The sequence below is a fragment of the Eschrichtius robustus genome, chromosome 4 (genome assembly GCF_028021215.1).
Source record: "Eschrichtius robustus isolate mEscRob2 chromosome 4, mEscRob2.pri, whole genome shotgun sequence".
In the NCBI taxonomy this organism is placed as follows: Eukaryota; Metazoa; Chordata; class Mammalia; order Artiodactyla; family Eschrichtiidae; genus Eschrichtius; species Eschrichtius robustus.
In genome coordinates, this window is record NC_090827.1 from 124654799 (window position 1) to 124676187 (window position 21389).

The 21389-nt window shown below is 43.1% G+C and overlaps 1 protein-coding gene across 10 annotated transcripts in view; it reads left to right on the forward strand.

The window, feature by feature from the left end:
• The window catches only part of ALPK1 (alpha kinase 1), a 121048-nt gene that overhangs the window by 84032 nt on the left and 15627 nt on the right, over nucleotides 1–21389 (forward strand). For all 10 annotated transcript variants that reach the window (XR_011073949.1, XR_011073947.1, XR_011073948.1 and 7 more), the window contains 3 exons: nucleotides 14967–15165; nucleotides 18883–18942; nucleotides 21044–21130. Coding sequence is in view for 5 of the 10 variants with exons in the window: in XM_068543319.1 (XP_068399420.1) it covers nucleotides 14967–15165; nucleotides 18883–18942; nucleotides 21044–21130 (346 nt within the window). In the remaining 5 variants the exon portion in view is untranslated. The remainder of the gene's footprint in view (nucleotides 1–14966; nucleotides 15166–18882; nucleotides 18943–21043; nucleotides 21131–21389) is intronic.

The following is a 21389-nucleotide window of genomic DNA, read 5'->3' on the forward strand; positions in this document are numbered from 1 at the left end:
TTTCATTGTCGTTTGTTTCTAGGTATTTTTTGATTTCCTCTTTGATTTCTTCGGTGATCATTAAGTAGTGTGTTCTTTAGCCTCCATGTGTTTGTATTTCTTACAGATTTTTTCCTGTAATTGATATCTAGTCTCATAGCGTTGTGGTCAGAAAAGATACTTGATACGATTTCAATTTTCTTAACTTTACCAAGGCTTGATTTGTGACCCAAGATATAATCTATCCTGGAGAATGTTCCATGAGCACTTGAGAAGAATGTGTATTCTGTTGTTTTTGGATGGAATGTCCTATAAATATCAATTAAATCCATCTTGTTTAATGTATCATTTAAAGCTTGTGTTTCCTTATTTATTTTCATTTTGGATGATCTGTCCATTGGTGAAAGTGGGGTGTTAAAGTCCCCTACTATGATTGTGTTACTGTCGATTTCCCCTTTTATGGCTGTTAGTATTTGCCTTATGTATTGAGGTGCTCCTATGTTGGGTGCATAAATATTTACAATTGTTGTATCTTCTTCTTGGATTGATCCCTTGATCATTATGTAGTGTCCTTCTTTGTCTCTTGTAATAGTCTTTGTTTTAAAGTCTATTTTGTCTGCTATGAGAATTGCTACTCCAGCTTTCTTTTGGTTTCCATTTGCATGGAATATCTTTTTCCATCCCCTCACTTTCAGTCTGTATGTGTCCCTAGGTCTGAAGTGGGTCTCTTGTAGACAGCATATATACGGGTCTTGTTTTTGTATCCATTCAGCCAGTCTGTGTCTTTTGGTTGGAGCATTTAATCCATTTACATATAAGGTAATTATCGATTTGTGTGTTCCTATTACCATTTTCTTAATTGTTTTGGGTTTATTATTGTAGGTCTTTTCCTTCTCTTGTGTTTCCTGTCTAGAGAAGTTCCTTTAGCTTTTGTTGTAAAGCTGGTTTGGTGGTGCTGAATTCTCTTAGCTTTTGCTTGTCTAATTTCTCCGTCAAATCTGAACGAGATCCTTGCTGGGTAGAGTAATCTTGGTTGTAGGTTTTCCTCCTTCATCACTTTAAATATGTCCTGCCACTCCCTTCAGGCTTGCAGAGTTTCTGCTGAAAGATGAGCTGTTAACCTTATGGGGATTCCCTTATGTGTTATTTGTTGTTTTTCCCTTGCTGCTTTTAATATTTGTTCTTTATATTTAATTTTTGATAGTTTGATTAATATGTGTCTTGGTGTGTTTCTCATTGGCTTTATCCTGTATGGGACTCTCTGTGCTTCCTGGGCTTAACTATTTCCTTTGCCATGTTAGGGAAGTTTTCAACTATAATCTCTTCAAATATTTTCTCAGTCCCTTTCTTTTTCTCTTCTTCTTCTGGGACCCCTATAATTCGAATGTTGGTGCGTTTAATGTTGTCCCAGAGGTCCCTGAGACTGTCCTCAATTCTTTTCATTCTTTTTTCTTTCTTCTGCTCTGCAGTAGTTATTTCCACTATTTTATCTTCCAGGTCACTTATCCGTTCTTCTGCCTCAGTTATTCTGCTATTGATCCCATCTAGAGAATTTTTAATTTCATTTGTTGTGTTGTTCATCACTGTTTTTTTGCTCTTTAGTTCTTCTAGGTCCTTGTTAAACGTTTCTTGTATTTTCTCCATTCTATTTCCAAGATTTTGGATCATCTTTACTATCATTATTCTGAATTCTTTTTCAGGTAGACTGCCTATTTCCTCTTCCTTTGTTAGGTCTGGTGTGTTTTGACCCTGCTACTTCACCTGCTGTGTGGTTTTTTTGTCTTCTCATTTTGCTTATCTTACTGTGTTTGGGGTCTCCTTTTCGCAGGCTGCAGGGTCGTAGTTTCCGTTGTTTTTGGTGTCTGTCCCCAGTGGCTAAGGTTGGTTCAGTGGGTTGTGTAGGCTTCCTGGTGGAGGGGACTAGTGCGTGTGTTCTGGTGGATGAGGTTGGATCTTGTCTTTCTGGTGGGCAGGTCCACGTCTGGTGGTGTGTTTTGGGGTGTCTGTGACCTTATTATGATTTTAGGCAGCCTCTGTGCTAATGGGTGGGGTTGTGTTCCTGTCTTGCTAGTTGTTTGGCATCGGGTGTCCAGCACTGTAGCTTGCTGGTCATTGAGTGGAGCTGGGTCTTGGCATTGGGATGGAGATCTCTGGGAGATTTTCGCTGTTTGATGTTACATGGAGCTGGGAGGTCTCGTGTGGACCAGTGTGCTGAACTTGGCTCTCCCACCTCAGTGGCACAGCCCTGATGCCTGGCTGGAGCACCAAGAGCCTGTCCTCCACATGACTCAGAATAAAAGGGAGAAAAAAAAGAAAGAAAGAAGATAAAATAAAATAAAGTAAAATAAAATAAAGTTATTAAAAAAATAAATATTATGAAAAAAAATTTTTAAGTAATAAAAAAAAACAAAAAACAAAATGGACAGACAGAACCCTAGGACAAATGGTAAAAGCAAAGCTATACAGACAAAATCACACACAGAAGCATACACATACACACTCACAAAAAGAGGGAAAGGGAAAAATGTATATCGTTGCTCCCAAAGCCCACCCCCTCAATTTGGAATGATTCGTTGTCTATTCAGGTATTCCACAGATACAGGGTACATCACGTTGATTGTGGAGCTTTCATCCGCTGCTCCTGAGGCTGCTGGGAGAGATTTCCCTTTCTCTTCTGTGTTCGCACAGCTCCCGGGGTTCCGCTTTGGATTTGGACCCGCCTCTGCATGTAGGTCGCCTCAGGGCATCTGTTCTTCGCTCAGACAGGACGGGGTTAAAGGAGCAGCTGCTTTGGGGGCTCTGGCTCACTCAGGCCGGGGGGAGGGAGGGGTACGGATGCGGGGCGAGCCTGCAGCGGCAGAGGCATCGTGACGTTGCACCAGCCTGATGCGCGCCGTGCCTTCTCCCGGGGAAGTTGTCCCTGGATCACGGGACCCTGGCAGTGGCGGGCTGCACAGGCTCCCGGGAGGGGCGGTGTGGAGAGTGACCTGGGCTCGCACACAGGCTTCTTGGTGGCGGCAGCAGCAACCTTAGCGTCTCATGCCCGTCTCTGGGGTCCGCGCTGATAGCCACGACTCGCGCCGTCTCTGGAGCTCGTTTAGGCGGCGCTCTTAATCCCCTCTCCTCGCGCACCAGGAAACAAAGAGGCAAGAAAAAGTCTCTTGCCTCTTCGGCAGCTCCAGACCTTTTCCCCGACTCCCTCCTGGCTAGCTGTGGTGCACTAACTCCTTCAGGCTGTGTTCACGCTGCCAACCCCAGTCCTCTCCCTGCGATCGACCAAAGCCCGAGCCTCAGCTCCCAGCCCCCGTCCGCCCCGGCGGGTGAGCAGACAAGCCTCTGGGGCTGGTGAGTGCTGGTCGGCACCGATCCTCTGTGCGGGGATCTCTCCGCTTTGCCCTCCGCACCCCTGTTGCTGCGCTCTCCTCCATGGCTCCAAAGCTTTCCCCCTCCGCCACCTGCAGTCTTCACCTGCGAAGGGGCTTCCTAGCGTGTGGAAACCTTTCCTCCTTCACAGCTCCCTCCCACTGGTGCAGGTCCCATCCCTATTCTTTTGTCTCTGTTTTTTTCTCTTGTCTTTTGCCCTACCCAGGTGTGTGGGGAGTTTCTTGCCCTTTGGGAGGTCTGAGGTCTTCTGCCAGTGTTCAGTAGGTGTTCTGTAGGAGTTGTTCCACGTGTAGATGTATTTCTGATGTATTTGTTGGGAGGAAGGTGATCTCCGCGTCTTACTCTTCCGCCATCTTGAAGCTCCTCCAGATCTTGTGCAATTTTTTTTTTTAACGCTTTTTTTTTTCAAATTTATTTATTTATTTATATTTATTTTTGGCTGTGTTGGGTCTTCGTTTCTGTGCGAGGGCTTTCTCTAGTTGCGGCCAGCAGGGGTCACCCTTCATTGCGGTGCGCGGGCCTCTCACTATCGCGGCCTCTCTTGTTGCGGAGCACAGGCTCCAGGCGCGCAGGCTCAGTAGTTGTGGCTCACGGGCCCCGTTGCTCCGCGGCATGTAGTATCCTCCCACACCAGGGCTCGAACCCGTGTCCCCTGCATTGGCAGGCAGACTCTCAACCACTGCTCCACCAGGGAAGCCCTCTTGTGCATGTTTTAAAGGTAGAGCCAACAGCATTTGCTGATGGATTAGATGTAGACTATGAGATAAGGAGAAGAGCCACAAACTTAGAATGAAACCGCTGAAGTTTTGTCCCTCAGCAAATGAATGGATGAGTTGTCATTACTGAGATGGAAAAGCAAGTATGGAAGAGAAAATAAAGAGTTTTGTTTTAAACATGTGAAGTTTGAGATACCTAACTGACATCCACATCGGGCTATTTATTGTCTAGGCAATTTCATACACTAGGCAGCGTTGCAGGAAAGAGGCTCAGGATGGTATTTAAATTTGGGGTTGTCAACAGAAGTGATATTTGAGGCCATGGGACAGTCTAAGTGAGTGTAGCTAGAGAAGGCAAACAGTCTTAGGACTGAATCCTCGGGCTTTAACATTCAGAGGCTGGAAAAGAAGGATGCTCCAGCAAAGTAGAGTGAGCAGCCAATGAGATAGGAAGAAAGCCAGGAGAGTGTGAAATGCCAGAAGTCACATGAATAAAAAAAGAGGGGTTGATTGTCACAGCCAGATGGTTCTAGGAGATTGAATAAGATGAGGATTAATAAATGGTCATTGGATTTGGAGGTTGTTGGCAACCTAGAAAAGAACGGGTTCAGTGTAGTGCTGGGGATGAAAGCTATAGATTTAAGAAAGAGTGGGAGGTGAGGAAGCAAAGACTGAGTTTAGACAACTCTTGAGATGGGCTGTAAAGAGGGACAGGGAAATGGGACAGGTGCTGGAGGCGGAATGCTGTGGACTGAATATTTGTATCCTTACCTCCCAAATTCATAGGTTGAAATCCTAACCCTCAAGGTGATGGTTTTGGAGGGGGTGCTTTGGGAGATGATTAGGCCTTGAGGACAGAGCCCTCATGAATGGGATTAGTGCCCTTATAAGAGAGGTCCCAGAGAGACACGGAGAAAAGATGCCATCTGTGAACCAGGAAGCAGGCCCTCACCAGGCATGGAATCTGCCGGTTCCTTGATCTTGGACTTCCCAATCCCCAGAACTGTGAGAAATAAATTACTGTTGTTTATAAACCACTCAGTTTATGGCATTTTTGTTATGGCAGCCTGAAAGGACTAAGACAGAGATATATGGTTAAGGGAGGACTTTTTAAGATGGAAGACATTGTAATGTTTGTATGCTGATGAGAATGGTCCAGTAGAGATGAGGAAGTTAATGATGCAGAAGTGAAAGAAAGTACTTACAAGCATAATGTCCTAGAGTAAAGACGGCAGGATAGAATTGAGTATTTAAGTGGGGGGTTGGCCTTAAACATGCCAATAGGAAAGTAGGGAGGACACATGGGTTACAATGCAAGAGGGTTGGCAGATTTGGGTAAGAGAATAAGGAAGATCTCATCTCACTGACTATTTTTTCTTAGTGAAATAAGAAGCCAGGTCATCAGCTGAGTGTGAGGAGGTTAAAGGGGCTGTGGCAGCTTGAGAGGAGAGCAAAAGTATAATAGTAGCTGGATTGTTAGGCCATGCTAAGGGCCAGCCTCAGGTTATGGTGATAAGTTTAAAGTGTTATGGTTGTGTGTTTTTCTCCAGCCACATTCACTTGCTTGGATAGAAGCTCAGATTAGGCAGAGAATTACATATAATTTGAAAATATTAAGTGACAATAAATAATATTCATCTTCCCCTCCTGTGTTCAGAACCAACTGAAAGATAGATGCAAAAGAGCAACCTTTATTATTCTAAAACAGATAGGAGAATGTAGCTTTAGGTTTTCAGACAAGTGGGTTGGAAAATTCTTCACTCCAGACACATCTTGTTGCTGGCAGGCCCCTTCCCTTACTGTAGAACAGGGAGGAAGACTTGAAGAGAGGAAAGAGGAAGGTCTGAACCAGGTATGCTACTCCCATCAGATAACTCACTCCACCCCCAGTAGGGAGGAAGAGTGAGGGGTGGGGTAAGAGGCTAAAGGTCAGGCTAGCTCCCCGGTTCTCAACTCTAGAATCATGGGAATCACCTGGGGATCATCAGTATCACCTGGGCATCGTTTAGAGAAACATGCCTGGGTACACTTCCAGAGATTCTGATTTAACAGGCCTGGGGTGCCATCTGGGCATCTGGATTTTTAAAAGCCTGCCTAGGGGATTCTAATACGAGGCCAGCATTTTTCCTTAACAATAAACATGGTCAGAATTGCCAGACAAATATGATAGAAGTTGAAAGCAGCAAAGGAGCGAAGAATGCCTATTAAAAAGTTGCTATGTTGATGCACCATGGAATTTAAAGAGGCAAGTGAGGACATGAGGGATTGATGGCATAGCACACACACACACACACAAAACCCCAGTAAGGTCAGCAGATAGTGTGGATGTCCCCAAAGGGTTGCAGAATTACTGGAGTTGGGCTATCCAGGAAGGGAGCTGGGAGAATAAGAGATAAAGATTAAAGAATCAAATGCTGGAGTTGAGATTCTGATTGTGATGCCACCAAAGTAGCAAGTTCTAAAGTGACTGACCATGAGAGTGACTAAGCTTAAGTGTAGAACAAGATCCTTGGAGACAAGGAGGCCATGGCGAGAGAGACCAGTGTGCTGGGTGAGTCGTCAGTGTGGATGCTGAAATCACCGTGGTGGCTGTAGCAACCTGGAGTCCAGAAGAAAGGTAAGGCACGCAGGTCCACAGTACCCAGGGGCTGTGAGGTTCACCAGGATCCTGGTTAGGTGGTCTCTGTTTTGATATTGCTTTCTTGTTCTTTTAGCAGACAGCCCAACTCCATTCACAGTAGATTTGAGAGAGGGAGGGTAAGAAAGCAGGGATAGATGATCCAAAATATTATCTTTAGGTATTGAGATTGAGAAAAAGGTTATAACTATTTCTGGAAAGTGCTTGAATCTGCATGCCCCACTGGTAAAATGAAGGAAAGATAGGTGAAATGTTAACAGGCCCTGAACATAAACTATAAGAAAGTTCAGGTTTTTTCCTCTCCTCGTCCTCCTCCTCCTCCTCCTCCTCACGTTTCGGTGGGTGGACAAACGTGGTGCATGCTGTGCTTGGTCTTCCCTTGACCTTGAGTCGTCCAGTTTGATCAGTTGACTCTTACTCTGCTTTATTGTTGATATATAACTATGCAGGCGTCAGTCACTTTTCATTTGTTTATTCTGCTGATTCCTCACCTCAGGACACTTCCCCCCTCCCTTTCCCCTGCCTTTTTCCTATCTCCCAATTTGCTATGCAGCAATAATTTCCCCTTACACTGCGCCTGCCAATTGCAATGCCAGATGGCTTCTGTTCTGAGTCCCCTCACCCAGCCCCCCTTGAGAACAGCTGCCATTGTCATTGCTGTGAACACATCGTGGCTTTGAACCCATAGCTGGGACCCAAACTTGATGCTCAGCGTTGGGAGGGGCTAGCACTAGTGCCAGGAGCCATGAAAACAGCACACACTTTTCCTGCTGCTGTTCAGAAAAAGCCCTTAGAAAAGGCTCTTTCGCATTTTTTCAATCATCTGCGTATTGAAATCTCATTGTGGAGTTTAATTCCTTTACCACCTGACTCAGCTTCCTCGCCATGAAGTTCCCTTTGTGCCATAAACTCAATTAGGACCCCATATTTCCCATCCTGAAAACAGATGTGAAAAAACTGTGGTGTGTGTGTGTGCACATTTGTGAGCCTGTCTCTTTAGAGCTCCAGCATACACACTCCCTTATCTGTATCCATATATTTTTATTTAAACAGGTTCATTCAGGAAGAAAAGCCACAATTTAGTGGCTATTGGGACAAGCTTCCTAAGTCAGCCTCTGAGGAAAGATAATAAAACAGAATTCCTTTTTTTTTTTTTTTTGTCTTGAGTTATCCTATGTTGGTTCCATCACTAAAATTCTGTTACTGTGACACCATCTTAAAAGATTATATTTTTGAGCCCTCTGTGATGGCAGCTCAGTTGTGGGTCTAAAAACCCAAACAAAAAGAATCCTGAATCAAATACCATGTAGACCAATATGCATTTCAAAGGCACTGCCACGTAGTCAGTGGGTTAGGGTTTTTGTGTCGTTTTCTTTCTTTTTGGGGGAGTGGGGGAGGGAAAGGGACTCTCTTTCATGTTAATCTAATTGTGCATAACCCAGGCACATTTTACCATGTAGGGAAACTTTCTCTTTAGCGTCCTTCCCTACCACACGCTCGGGCCTCCTTTCATTCCTCCCTTTCTGAAGTCAGAGTGCTCCCCCGGTGTACATTTGGGGGAGATTCCCAGGATGGTGATGTATTCTGCTTTGCTGCTGAGGAATTTACTATCCCCCCACTTGGCAACAAATGAAAGTGGGTATTAGTTTCTCAGAGTGCTGGTAGAAACACGAGAGAGGGGCTGCAAGAATGATACCCACCTAAATCTGTATGTAGTGCACAGCAGGCCACCGTTTCAAAAGAGGGAGAGAAAAGACAATGACAAGAAAGAAAAGATTCTCCTGAGTTGACTTCTCTGCATTTTGCGTCGTTAGGTTTTGGAGAGAGATGCGAGAGGTTCGGGGCCTGAACAGAGTCAAATTATGCAGCTGCGGGGATGCCAGGTCCTCCAGAATAGGATGCTTCGTTTAGATTTTCCACAATGCTATTGAAGTGCTTATTTTCCTCCTGAAGAGACACAAACAGATGCAAACTTCTGTAAACACTTTAGAAATGAATTCAGTGAGTTTGGCCTCTCAGCAGTGCTCAATAGCTGACAGAAAAATGTCTAATTAGTGCAAGTGGAAATAATAGGGCCACTTGGATTCCTTCCATCCTCCTCCAACTCTACTTTTCCAAGGAACTCAAAGGGCCTTTGTCTGGCAGGTCACCCTCTCTCAGGCTTTGTGCTCCAAACTATTAAGAGTAGAAGGGGGAAAAATAGATGAGGGAATGTTCTCTGCTCAAATATATGGCGTGTTCACGCAGGATGCAGAATGGGGTGTTTGTGGCATCCTTTACAGGTGCTCGGGAGGGATTCCTCCATTGGCGACAGCCAAAAGCAACTCACACGTGCATGCTAAGAAACCTCCCTTTCAAGAACCAGCTTTCCTTCACCAATTGCCATAGAGCCTGCTCATTTTCCTTTTTTTTTTTTTTTTTTTTCTCAGCTTCCAGTAACATCAGTCCTTAGACTTAGTGAAGAGAAGAAATTAAATGAGAGGTTTCACCATTTTCTGAGATAAACCTTAGAGATGTTATATGCATGATCTGTTATTTCCTTTTTACTCTGTTGAAAATTCCACTGACATTTCTTTTAGGAACCTGTCTTTGCTTGTTGTTATTTTGTCATACAGGAGAATGGGACCACGTGAACGGAATTCTTTTTTCCTATTTTTTTTCGTAGTATTCCTCTTCATTTATTAAGCACCCACAGTGTGCCAGGCTCTGTGCTGAACATTTGACCCACATTTCCTCTAATCCTAAAACAGCACTGAAAATAGGTACTATCCACATTTCACAGATGAGGAAATTGAGACTAGGAGAGGTTTAGTAACTGGCCATGGCAAGCAAATGGAGGACCTTGGACACAATCCAGATACCTGTGGTTTCATCTCAGATATTTTTTTATCTCTAGAAGTTTGATTTGGATCATTTTTTATATCTCCCATGTCCCTAATCCCACCTAATTTTTACCCTACCTTCTTGAACGTATAAAATACAGTTAAAACTGTCATTTGGGGTTCAATTTCTATTGATTTCTTTTTCTGTTTAGTGTAGGCTTCTTTCATACCTGGTAATTTTTGACTGGATGCCAAACATTATAAATTTTACCTTATAATATGGCAGATAATTTGGGTGCCTGTAAATATTCTTGAACCTTGTTCTGGAATTCAGTCAAGTTAGTAAATAGTTTGATCCATGCCATGCTTGCTTCTAAACTTTCAGAGTGGGCCAAGAGCCATCTTCCTCCGAGGTTAATTTTGTCTCCCTACTGAAGCAATACCCTTCTGAATATTCTACCCCCTGCCCTGTGAATGACATGATTTCCTACTATGGATGGTAGAAACACAAACTACGTGAGGCTTGGGGATTTGTCTCCTCTGCTCCTTTCAGGTGGTTCTTTCCCCGGCCTTGGGTGGTGTCTTTTCATACATGAGCTGATCAGTAGTGTTCTGCTGGAGACTCAGGGGGGACCCTCTGCAGATCTCTGGACTTCTTGCTTTGTGCAGCTCTCTCCTTCTGGTTCTCTGCTCTGTGAACTCTGGCCACCTTAGCCTCTACAGACTCGTAGAAGCTCCATCTCCTCAACTTGGGAAGGCCACCTCACTAGACTTGTAGAGCGTCCTTTCAGCTCTGTGTAAGAAATTCCCAGTTGGAGTAATCCCCAGCTAATCACCAAATTATCATTTGGTCTTGTGGTACCAACTTTCACTAGAAATTTCAAAATGCTGTAATTAAAAGGCCATCTCCTGGAAGGTTTTCTTTTCTTTCTCTTATTTTTAAACACGTAACAAGAACACTCTTTTCAACTGGGATTTGTTTTTATTTGTCCCTGGTTTTTTTTTTTCTTAGAATTTTTTTTATCATAATAAGGGATACAGGTTCCTTAGAACCACTGTTTGGACTCAGTGAGTGGTGAGTTCAGCCCTAGCTACAAAGACCCAGATTCCTGTGCCCAGATTAGGCCCTGCTCAAAATCACCTTCATCAGACACAGGTGGAAAGCAGAAGAAAAACTGACCCTTGAGAGACTTGGGTTCCTCAAGTATTAGCTGAGGATGTAAAGAAATCGAAACTCTGGGTACTGTTGGTGGTATTGTAAAATGGTGTAAACTCTATGGAAAACAGTATGGTGGTTCCTCAAAAAATTAAAAATATAACTACCATTTAATCCAGCAATCCTATTTCTAGGTATATATCTCAAAGAATTGAAAGCATGGCCTCAAAGAGATATTTGCACACCCATGTTCATAGCAGCACTGTTCACAATAGCTAAGCGGTGGAAGCAACCCAAATGTCCATTGACAGATGAATGGATGTAGATTCATCCATACAAAAATTGGTATATACATACAATGGAATATTATTCATCATTTAAAAGGAAGGAAATTTTGTCACATGCTACAACGCAGGTGAACCTTAAGGACTTTATGCTAAGTCAAGTAAGCCAGTCACAGAAAGACAAAAACTATATGATTCCACTTATATGAGGTACCTAGAATAGTCAAATTCGTAGAAACAGAAAGTAAAATTGTGGTTACCAGGGGCTAGGGAGAAGGGAGAAAGGGTTGTTGTATCAAGTTTCATACTTGCAAGATAAAAAAGTTCTGAAGATCTAATTCACAATAACGTGACTATACCTAACACTACTGAACGCCATTCTTAAAAAAAGCTGAGACGGCAAATTTTACGTTCTGTGCTTCTTACCACAATAGAAAAGAAAAGAAAAAAGATAGAGACGAGTTCCTTCCTGCCTCACCCTGACCCTTTTGACTTTGTAACTTTGGAAAGTCAACTTCTCAGCCGTGGTTTCCTTATCTTACTTAGATTTTGTAGTTACTGTAGATTTAAATGAGCTCATTGGTGTGAACGTTTTTCATAAACTAGATGGTACTACGAAGATGGAAACCATTATTATCAGGGAGGAAAGGGTGGAGAATCAGCCCTAGAGAATAGACCGGCCTCTAAACATTGCATCCCGTGTAGGTACTCAGTTACCCCAAAACTGAAGTGAGGCACCTGTGAGAATGGAGAGCAGAACTAAACATGAAGCATGCACCTCAAAGAGAGGGGACTCAACTGTGGCTTGCTGAGTACCCTCCACAGGGTACATAGTCATGAGCAGGGTGACAGGAATGGAGATGCTGTTTCAAAGAAAGGTTTAAGGGAGCCTGGCAGTGGCAGAAGCTGCAAGTTCTACAGATAGCAGCTGAGTTTGCAAACCAAAGGGCTATATTTATGTGTAGCTAGCGTAGAAAGGACTCTTGATCAGAGACTGTCCTCATTAAACAGAGCTGGGCATACATAAAATCATCAATTTCCTATTCCATCTTTAAGTTTACATTTCATGAATGTCAAATGACTGACATGTTCTCATTTTAAAACTTGTGTTTTTCAGATTGATAGTTTATTTGACAAACCTGAATTGCAGTTTTGAGCATTTCAGTTTTAGTTAGGCTTTTTTGGTTGGGTGAAACAGAGGCTCACACAAGCAAACTCATAAAATGGAGTGTACATTGTTATGAAGATACACGTGGAGCAATAAAGGAAACCTGTAACTCTTAGAACAGCACTTGCGAAAAGGTGGCTTTGGAGTCACATTCTTGGATCTTCACTCTGGTGTCGTCTATAAATGTAGCTTAGCTACACTCTACTCTCTGCTTCTGCCCATCCTGCAGCAACTGGAAAATTCTTTCTATCCTTCTTAGTTCAGATCAATAAGTTCATTTTTCAAGCCAGGCCACAGAGTCATGGGCCAGGTGTCAGGTGGGTACTCTTGGGTTAGCCTTGAGCTGGTGGTAAGATGGGGAGAGGGGATCAAGGTCAAGTAGCAAAATACATCGCTGCTTCAAAGGCAGTGGCTGTGGGCAGAGCAGTTTCCCTTAGAAAGGGTTACGGTGTGTCAGGCAGTGATTAATGTTGGGGTAACTAACACCTCTCTTCCCCTCCTGGAACAAACTAAGATATAAAACAAAAGAGTTAGGCAGACAAGAGATTAAATATTACCTTTAATTCTGGCAAAGGCTAAATTGAAAGGTATAGCTTGGTATTAGAACAAGGGGGTCTGCTAGATGAACCCCAGAATTATGTTGACTTCCCCATTCAGTCACAGAAATTACTGGGCCAAGCAGAACACCCCATGTAGGGTGGCTTTCTGATATAGAAGAGCGGAGAAGAATCCGTTTCCTTTAGACAACTCGTTCCCAAAAGAAAAAAGAGAGGAGCTAAGCCATGCACGCCCAGTTTCTTCTTCCCAAATTTTCTAATCAGTGTAGTCCACCTCTCCTGGGACAGAGTGGGTAAAGGAGTAGAGAGAGGCCAGGAGTGCTACAGTACTTGAGCTCCCTTCCCGTGGAAGGAAACATCAAAAGGAGAGAAGAGGTATTCCCCTAAAAGTTGGCATCACTATCACAGTTTCAGTAGTGATCAACTAAGAACAAAAGGATAAATACAAGAGCACATTATCACTTTTCAAACTTAAAAAACCCAGCGATAGGTTAAAACCCTTAACAAGTTAAGAAAGCATCAGTTTGAAAAGAGAAGGTTATTATACTGATTCTTGGTAGGCAAGGTATAAATGAAAAGAAATAGGGTTCTAGGAGTAAGAATGGGAGGAGTGATGCAATTGGATGATTAAAATATTGGTTTTGCCCTTTAAATAAATAGAACCTGCCTCTTAGGATTGTTGTGAGGATTGAATAAACTAATACATATAAAGCTTTTGGCACTGTGCCTGGCACCTGGTTTTGCCCAATAAGTGTTAGTACTTATGTGGTGAAGAAAGCAATGCTTGTATGATAAGATTGTGGTAGGAGAATGGGCAGTGCTTACAGTGCTTTTTTAGGCTTCATACGTGAGCTAACATGCCCAGAAAAACCTCTGCTTGATATAGTTTAGCAAATGGAGAAAGTACTAGTGGGTGGTAAACTCATTTATGCTAACAGCTGCATGACTTTCAGTGTCTTTTGTATAATACCTTAAGAGGCCAAAAGATGATTTTTTTCCATAAAAGTTTGCCTCATTTATCTCTACTTCTCACTCTTTATGTTATACTTTCATTTCATGTCTGTTTCTTTTCTTTTTTTTTTTTTTTAAAGATTTATTTTATTGATTAATTGATTGATTGATTGATTGCTATGTTGGGTCTTCGTTTCTGTGCTAGGGCTTTCTCCAGTTGCGGCAAGTGGGGGCCACTCTTCATCACGGTGCGCGGGCCTCTCACTATCGCAGCCTCTCTTGTTGCGGAACACAGGCTCCAGACGCGCAAGCTCAGTAGTTGTGGCTCACGGGCTCAGTCGCTCCGCGGCATGTGGGATCTTCCCAGACCAGGGCTCGAACCCGTGTCCCCTGCATTAGCAGGCAGATTCTCAACCACTGCGCCACCAGGGAAGCCCTGTTTCTTTTCTTATTTTATTCATTAACTAAACATAGTCATATAAAACAAATATAAAATATTGCCTAGAAGTCTATATTTCTTCTTAATTAAAATAGAGGCAGTAAATGAAACAGAATATTATGAACTGACATGGAAAGTTCTAGATGTTATGATGACCAAAAAAATCAAGTAGCAAAACAATATGTCTAGTGTAATGTCATTTAGGAAGGGAGGGAGGGAGGGAGGAAGGAAGGAAGGAAGGGGGAAGGAGGGATAGAGAGGAAGGAAGGAAGGGAGGGAGGAAAGAAAGAAAGGAAAAGAAAGAAAGGAAGGGAGGGAGGAAAGAAAGAAAGGAAAAGAAAGGGAGGGAGGGAGAAAGAAAGGACAAGAAAAGAAAAATAGAGGGAGAAAATGAGAAAGGAGAGAGAAAGAAGGCAAGGTAGCACAAAGAATCAATTAATGTCTAAATAAACAGAAAAGGGTAGAGGAAGTTCTGGAAGGATCTCTGGGAAACCACTATCAGGAAGAATGAGAATGAAATTTGTGGGAGGAAGGGAAAAAATAAGGAGTCAGAAAAAAAAAAGGGGGCACTTTTAATTTTCACTTGGTGTTTGAATTTTTTCATAACAAGAAATATGCATTTATTACGTGTATAATATTAGAAATGTAATAGGGAAAATGGAATGAAAGAAATATTATTTTATCCCACAAATGAATTGGGTTTTTCATTATCGTTATTATTATCATTATCATTATCTTCTTGTTCAGTAGCGTACTGTTTCCTCTCCTAGCTCTAGGTTTTGTTGTTGTTCTTGTTTTGATAGTAATACCTAGAAGACTACTGGTCCCAAGACTGCCTTCTTTTCTGCCCGATTTTATTTCTTTTCATTCAGGCGTCCCTGAAAGCCTCCATCCTCGCCCGGGAGTGTGCCACCGCCGCTGCCATTGTGTTCCTGAGCGACCGGTTCCTGTACGGGCTCGACGTCTCGGGCGAACTCCTGCAGGTCGCCAAAGGGCTGCACAAGCTGCAGCCAGCAACGCCGATTGCCCCGCAGGTGGTTATTCGCCAAGCCCGAATCTCGATGCACTCAGGTAGGCTCCCTTCTGCTGGCCCTCCCCGTCCCGGAGTCGTCCTGTCTGGGGCTCACCTTCCTCGGGGCTCCCTGACTTCCGCGGGGACGACGGGCACCGGGGCCCTCGGGCCTTCTTTTGCAGCCGCCGGCGCTCCCGCCAGCCCGCCGCCTCGCCCTTCCCCCTGCCTCTAGCCAGCACAAAGGCCCTGGCATAAAGGATTTCAGAGCCAAAAGCAATAGAGAAAATTGTGAAAGGGGGTGGAAAATACTAATTGGAGCTTTTGTCGTCTAACAAATCTGTCCTGCTGCTTTCAAACAGGGGTATCTGAATTGCTATACTTCTGACCAGCAGCCTTTAAAAAACAGATTAGAATTCTACTATTTTCTCTTAGCTCTCCAGTCTCCTTTCTGTAGGGCCACTTGACTATGCTAACAATAGACCTGACAAACCCACTGAAGTAATTTGAGATATTTTTCCATCACACGGAACACCGGTACAGTACTTGATTAGGCCTTAAAGTATCTTTTTTTTTTCCTTCTGTCACTTCGAATAAAATGAAAAATGAGGCTGACATTCTAACTTAGGCTGTAATGTAGAGGGGGACTGGAGGGGAGAGGGGCCTGCTATGTGTTACAGCAAAGTTCACTTCCGTAGAATTCTTGAATTATTTAAATTACTGATAACCATGAGGTTCAGAAACCTGTAGCCTGCTGTTCTCTTTTCCAAGAGTGAAAGGATAAAGGATGAAAATAGAATGCAAGTTGCCTCTCCCAGAAACAGGACTGGCTCATTTTTTAAATTGGGTTTAGCTATTGCTATTGTTTTAATAACTCTGGCCTTGAAGAAGTTAAAATATATTTTAACTACTTCATTTCCTTTGAAAAGGAACTGCACTAACTATACTGAATGGGACAGTTGCTGAGTACAGAGAGGGACAGAGATAAAAGGACATGAGAGGCATGGGCTTGTGGAGGTTAACTTTTCAAAAGCCCAAGTTCATTCACTCTCAAATTCTTGCAACTGTGCATAAATTGTACCCATATCTTATTATTTACTTTTCTAAAGTAATTGCATCAACAGAGTTGAACTTAGGAAAAAATTCTTACTTCAGATGTCCATGATTTGGGACATTTTATAATGTTTGGGGTTTATCATGTTGAGGGTATGAGAAAAACCTAACCACTAGTAAGCCTTCTGATGGCATCAGATGGAATAATGTGTAGGCAGAGCATTCTGTTAGGGGAACCGAAAGTTGAGGGCTGGGCGTGCGTGGGCAAACTAATGTTGGTTCTCATCAAATGGAACTTGGAGCAGTTACTGAGGCATGTTTCATGATACACAGATTTACAGATTTGCTATAGTGTGACGTGGAAATCAAGGTCAAGTGGTAAGTAGGCATGTTGATAGCTTTGCTTTACACAACCAAATAATCTTTTCACTTACTTGTTTGGTTGATTGTTCCTCTCATGCCTCTAACTAAGGTGGTATAGACTTTTTCTCCTGATGACAATTAAGCCTTGATACCATCATGAGCGGTACGCTCCTCTGCCCACACATCACATGTCTAAGGTAACAGTCCTAGATCTTATTCTGCAACAGTTGGGGTTGTCTTTTCCTCAAAGGTACTACCAGAAATGCCACAAGAAAACAGACACAGCCTCAGAGTTAAAGTGCTTATCTGTAAACTTCTTCCCCCAGACATCTCTTGAGGCCCTACCTACACTGGGTTCCTCAGACAGAAAGGGGGACTTAGAGCAGGGGTGGTGTCCTGGAAAGAGAGCAAGGTACAGTGAAAAGAGGTCTCAATCCCCAGCATTTGGGAATCCTGGGATAGAGAAAGGAGAGGTGTGTATGATGTTATGAGGGGTAAGGAAAAGGAATAAAGATAATATGAAGGGACAGCACAGTCTTCCTGTTTTCCCCTTTGACCCAGCCCATCCTGGTATCCACTCAAAACCCATTCCAAAGGTCCAAGCATTCAATGTTGTGGGATTTCAGAGGCAAGAGAGGATGCCCTGGGCCCGCCCAGCTCACTCCTGCCTGAAATTAGGAGACAAAACCTTTCAAGCCACAGTTAAAAATAAAGAGTCAGACTTCCAGTTCCGTCAGCGTGGAGGATTGAGCAAGTGCGGAATCTTCTCCCATTACATAAATACCATGAATTAAATATTTTTTAAGTGCCTGAAGCATAGAAGACATTCAAAATCAGAATAGTGGACTACTGCTCCTGACACTATAGCCAAAGAGATTTACACTTGGATATAGTCCTAGGGGAAGGGATTGCCACTTTAATTCCTGTGCAGGGACAAGAGACAGGGCCTTGGGCCTACGTGGAGTGAAATATTTGCATAAAGCTGGAATTCTTAAAGGTTTGCACAGCTATGAAATGGGACTGAACCGCTCTACCAGCCCACCCAGAGAGGTGATGAGGAAGCTTATTCTCTGCCCAAGCTCTGAGGTGGAGGCCAAAAAAAATCTCTGAAAAGAAATAAAAACCCCAAGTCTGTGCAAGATGCCTGCGTGGAGTCTGAGTTTACCCACAAGAGAGGGAATCACCCACCAAGTAATTAAGAAAAAACTAATTCAGGACTGAAATTTCTGGGACCTAGCAGATCAAGTACAAAATTATGCTGTAGAGAAACATCCACACTCCAGAGGCATCTCTTAATGTCCCGACCAGAAAGGTACACAGTGTCACTTCTGCCACATCGATTGGTCACAGCAGGTCACAGGGCCAGTTCAGGCTCAAGGAGAAGGAAAATAAATTCTAGATTCCACTTCCTGATGGAGGAATGGCAAGGTCACGTTGCAAGAGAGCATGTGGGATAGAAGATATTGTTGTGACCTCCTTTGGGTCACAATCTACCACAGTCAGGTATATGTCTGTATCTGCACTTTGAAATAGGGTGGTCAGGGAAGGCCTTATGAGACAGTGAAGTGACATTTGAGCAAAGACCTGAAGGAGAAGGGAGCAAGCCTTGGAGATATCTGGAATAAATGCATTCCAGACTAAAATAAGTACAAAAACCCTGACATGGGAACAAGCCTGGCAGATTCAAGGAACAGTCAGGAGGCCACTGTAACCAGAGTAGAAGGAGTGAGGATGGGGGAAAGAATGCTAAGAGAAGAGGTCAAAGAAGTCCCAGGGGGCCAGGTCATATGGGGCTTAGAGGCACCTGGGAGCAGAAGTGGATAAAAGGATGAATGATTGAGTTTCCTCCTTACAGAAAAACAGCCATCCATAGTTTAGGCCCCTCCTACGTGGTGTTAATGAAATAAATGAAAAGTTTACAAAGAACCTCTCTACCCACCCCCTAAAAAAATTTCTTCCTGATAATTCTGTAAATAGACCTATTCACGGGCAACTCTCCTCCACTTCTGGAGGCATAGTTTTCACAAAAAGGAGACACAGCCTTTGACAAAGGTTTGCCTTTACTTCTCAAGCCTTACTCTATATGAATGGATTATTCATTCATATGAGTGCATATGTGTGTATATATATATATGTATACGTATATGAATCTAATTGCAATTTCAGATACTGTACAACTCCCCACCTTACCAGTTCCTGAAAACTTCATCTTCTTTTTCACTTTTGTGTATGATGTAGTTACTGATTTTAAATTTTAAAATAGAATGTTTCCCTGTAACACCCCATAATGTGTTAACCTTAGAGCATGAACAGCAGTATTTAAAGCACATGTTCAGAACTAATTATGTGTTGCTTCTTTTCAGGGAAACTTTTAAAAGCAGAGTATATCCTGAGCAGTCTAATAAGCAACAATGGAGCAACAGGTAAGGTGCTCTCATATCCTCACAATGACCTTCACCCTCCGTCCCTACCAGAGTTCCAGTTTAAAAACAACATAATGGGGACTTCCCTGGTGGTCCAGTGGTTACGACTCCACGCTCCCAATGCAGTGGGCCAGGGTTCGATCCCTGGTCAGGGAACTAAGATCCCACATACCGCAACTGAGCCTGCACACCGCAACTAGAGAAGCCCGCACATTGCAACTAGAGAAGCCCGCACATTGCAACTAGAGAAGCCCGTGCGCTGCCATGAAGACCCAGCACAGCCTAAATAAATAAATAAATAAAAACAAATAAATAAATAAAACTTAATGACCTGGTAGTTACTATACACTAGACGTTCCCAGAACTACCTAGGACTGGCTCTGCTACTGATGAATGAAATGGCTTTGGTCAAGCAGGTTACTTCTCTATGTTTCCATTTTCTCTATTTAAAAACAAAAACAAAACAAAACAACCCAACCAAGTCTTCTAATATCGCCCTGCTTTATTGTAGAGTGTGTTATCTAATCAACATTCGCTGTGAAGGTAGGTAACTCCCTGGACCTCAGAAAGGGCTCAGCTACAGCTTTGAAAAGAATTGTGAATGGAAATTGAGCCTGTAAATTCAGGAGAATACACTTAACAGTTTTATGTATTTAAAGGGTCTGGAAAATAAATTTTATTTTGCTACAGAGGAGCTATAATAAAAACTTACTTTGAAATAGATTTCTTTTGATATTTAATCATACATGAAAGGAAGCAAGTCCTAAAAGTTGGGTAACAATTTAAGCCTCAGATACCTTGTCTGAATTTCTGGGCACTTAAGTCAACAAGTTTCCCATTACGTTGAACACAATTCCTAGTCGACTTTTAATCTCAATACGCTTGGATATAAGGTCCTGAGCTCCTTGAAACTTGTAGACATTTCCAGTGGGGAGGCAGTTTGAAATACAGATATTGACCACATACCCCCATTTGTGGCCACCATCAGTAACCTACAATATGCATACTTCCCATCTTCTACACCACACACACGCACACACACGCACACACGCACACACACACACACACACACACAGATTAAAAGCTAGGGAGAAAGTAAGGAGGGTGATGTGACACAGAATAATAAGAGCATGTAATAATGAGTCTGACTTTATTTTTGATGTTTGGCAACTGGCAGCTGTCAGGCCCCAGCTTCTTCCCTCTTTGCCCCACATCTGGACAGGCTGATTTTTTTAAAGCTCATTTATCAGTAAACCCTGGCCTAGGTGTGGGAACCTTTACCCCAGACCCACACCCTAATCACAATAAAAACAAAAGCCACTCACCACTCCTTTCACGTAAGTCAAACGGACCAGCTTGGGTGCCTTCCCTGCTCTCCTCAGAAAGGCTCATTATGTGAGCACTCAGTCTTTTCATACTCTTAGTGCGTGTGTAGAGTCATCAGTTGCAACATTCAAACCCATTTTGGGTGGATGGGATGGATCCCGCCCTGCATGAGGCAACCACAAGACAGTGGAGGTGACACTGTAGTTAATTAACCTGGCGAAGCCTCGAAGGCAATAGCATTGAGGATGAGCCCTGAAGTAGGAGCTAGAGGGGGCGGGATCCCTCCCTCTAGGTAGAGGGAATGGCAAGTGCAGATACCATGAAGCAGGAGACGGCTGCTATTATAAGGAACACAGTGAAGCTGCATGGCAGAGCCCAGTTGGTAACGGGGAGAGGTGGAGACCAGGCAGGATTCAGTTCCTGTGAAGCCCCATAGGTTGCAGCAAGAAGTATGGACCTAATTTTAAATACAAAGAAGAGATTGTCTCCCGAATTTATATCACATGTGTTCATTAAGGCTTCTATGAAAGTCATTTTATTTCACCAGGCTATTTCTTTAATAATTCAAGGCCAGGGACCTCCCTGGAGGTCCAGTGATTAAGACGCCACGCTCCCACTGCAGGGGGCACAGGTTCGATCCCTGGTCAGGGAACTAAGATCCCACATGCTTAGCAGTGCAGCCAAAATAAATAAATAAATAAACATTAATTTTTTTAAAATTTTTAAAAATAATTCAAGGCCAAAAATGCTTTTCTTTTTTTCCTCTTTATTGTAGGTACCTGGCTGTACAGAAATGAAAGCGACAAGGTCCTGGTGCAGTCGGTCTGCATACAGATCAGAGGGCAAATTCTGCAAAAGTTAGGTACAGTCATCCTCTCAAGGCTCATTTACCAAGTCTGGCTACAGGATTTTACTATGGACTTTTCTCATTGTATCTGGTTGATACAGTTCATCCCCACTTCCCTTGGTTTCCTTATGGAAGAGAGAATGACACTTAAGATGCCAGGAATGTTCTGAACATTAACAAAACAAAATATTTTTCTGTTGAGTTTTGTTAAAGAAATTTACAGTTGTATATTATGACTGTTAACCACAGGATTCTCGGTATTCTTTCTGGCATC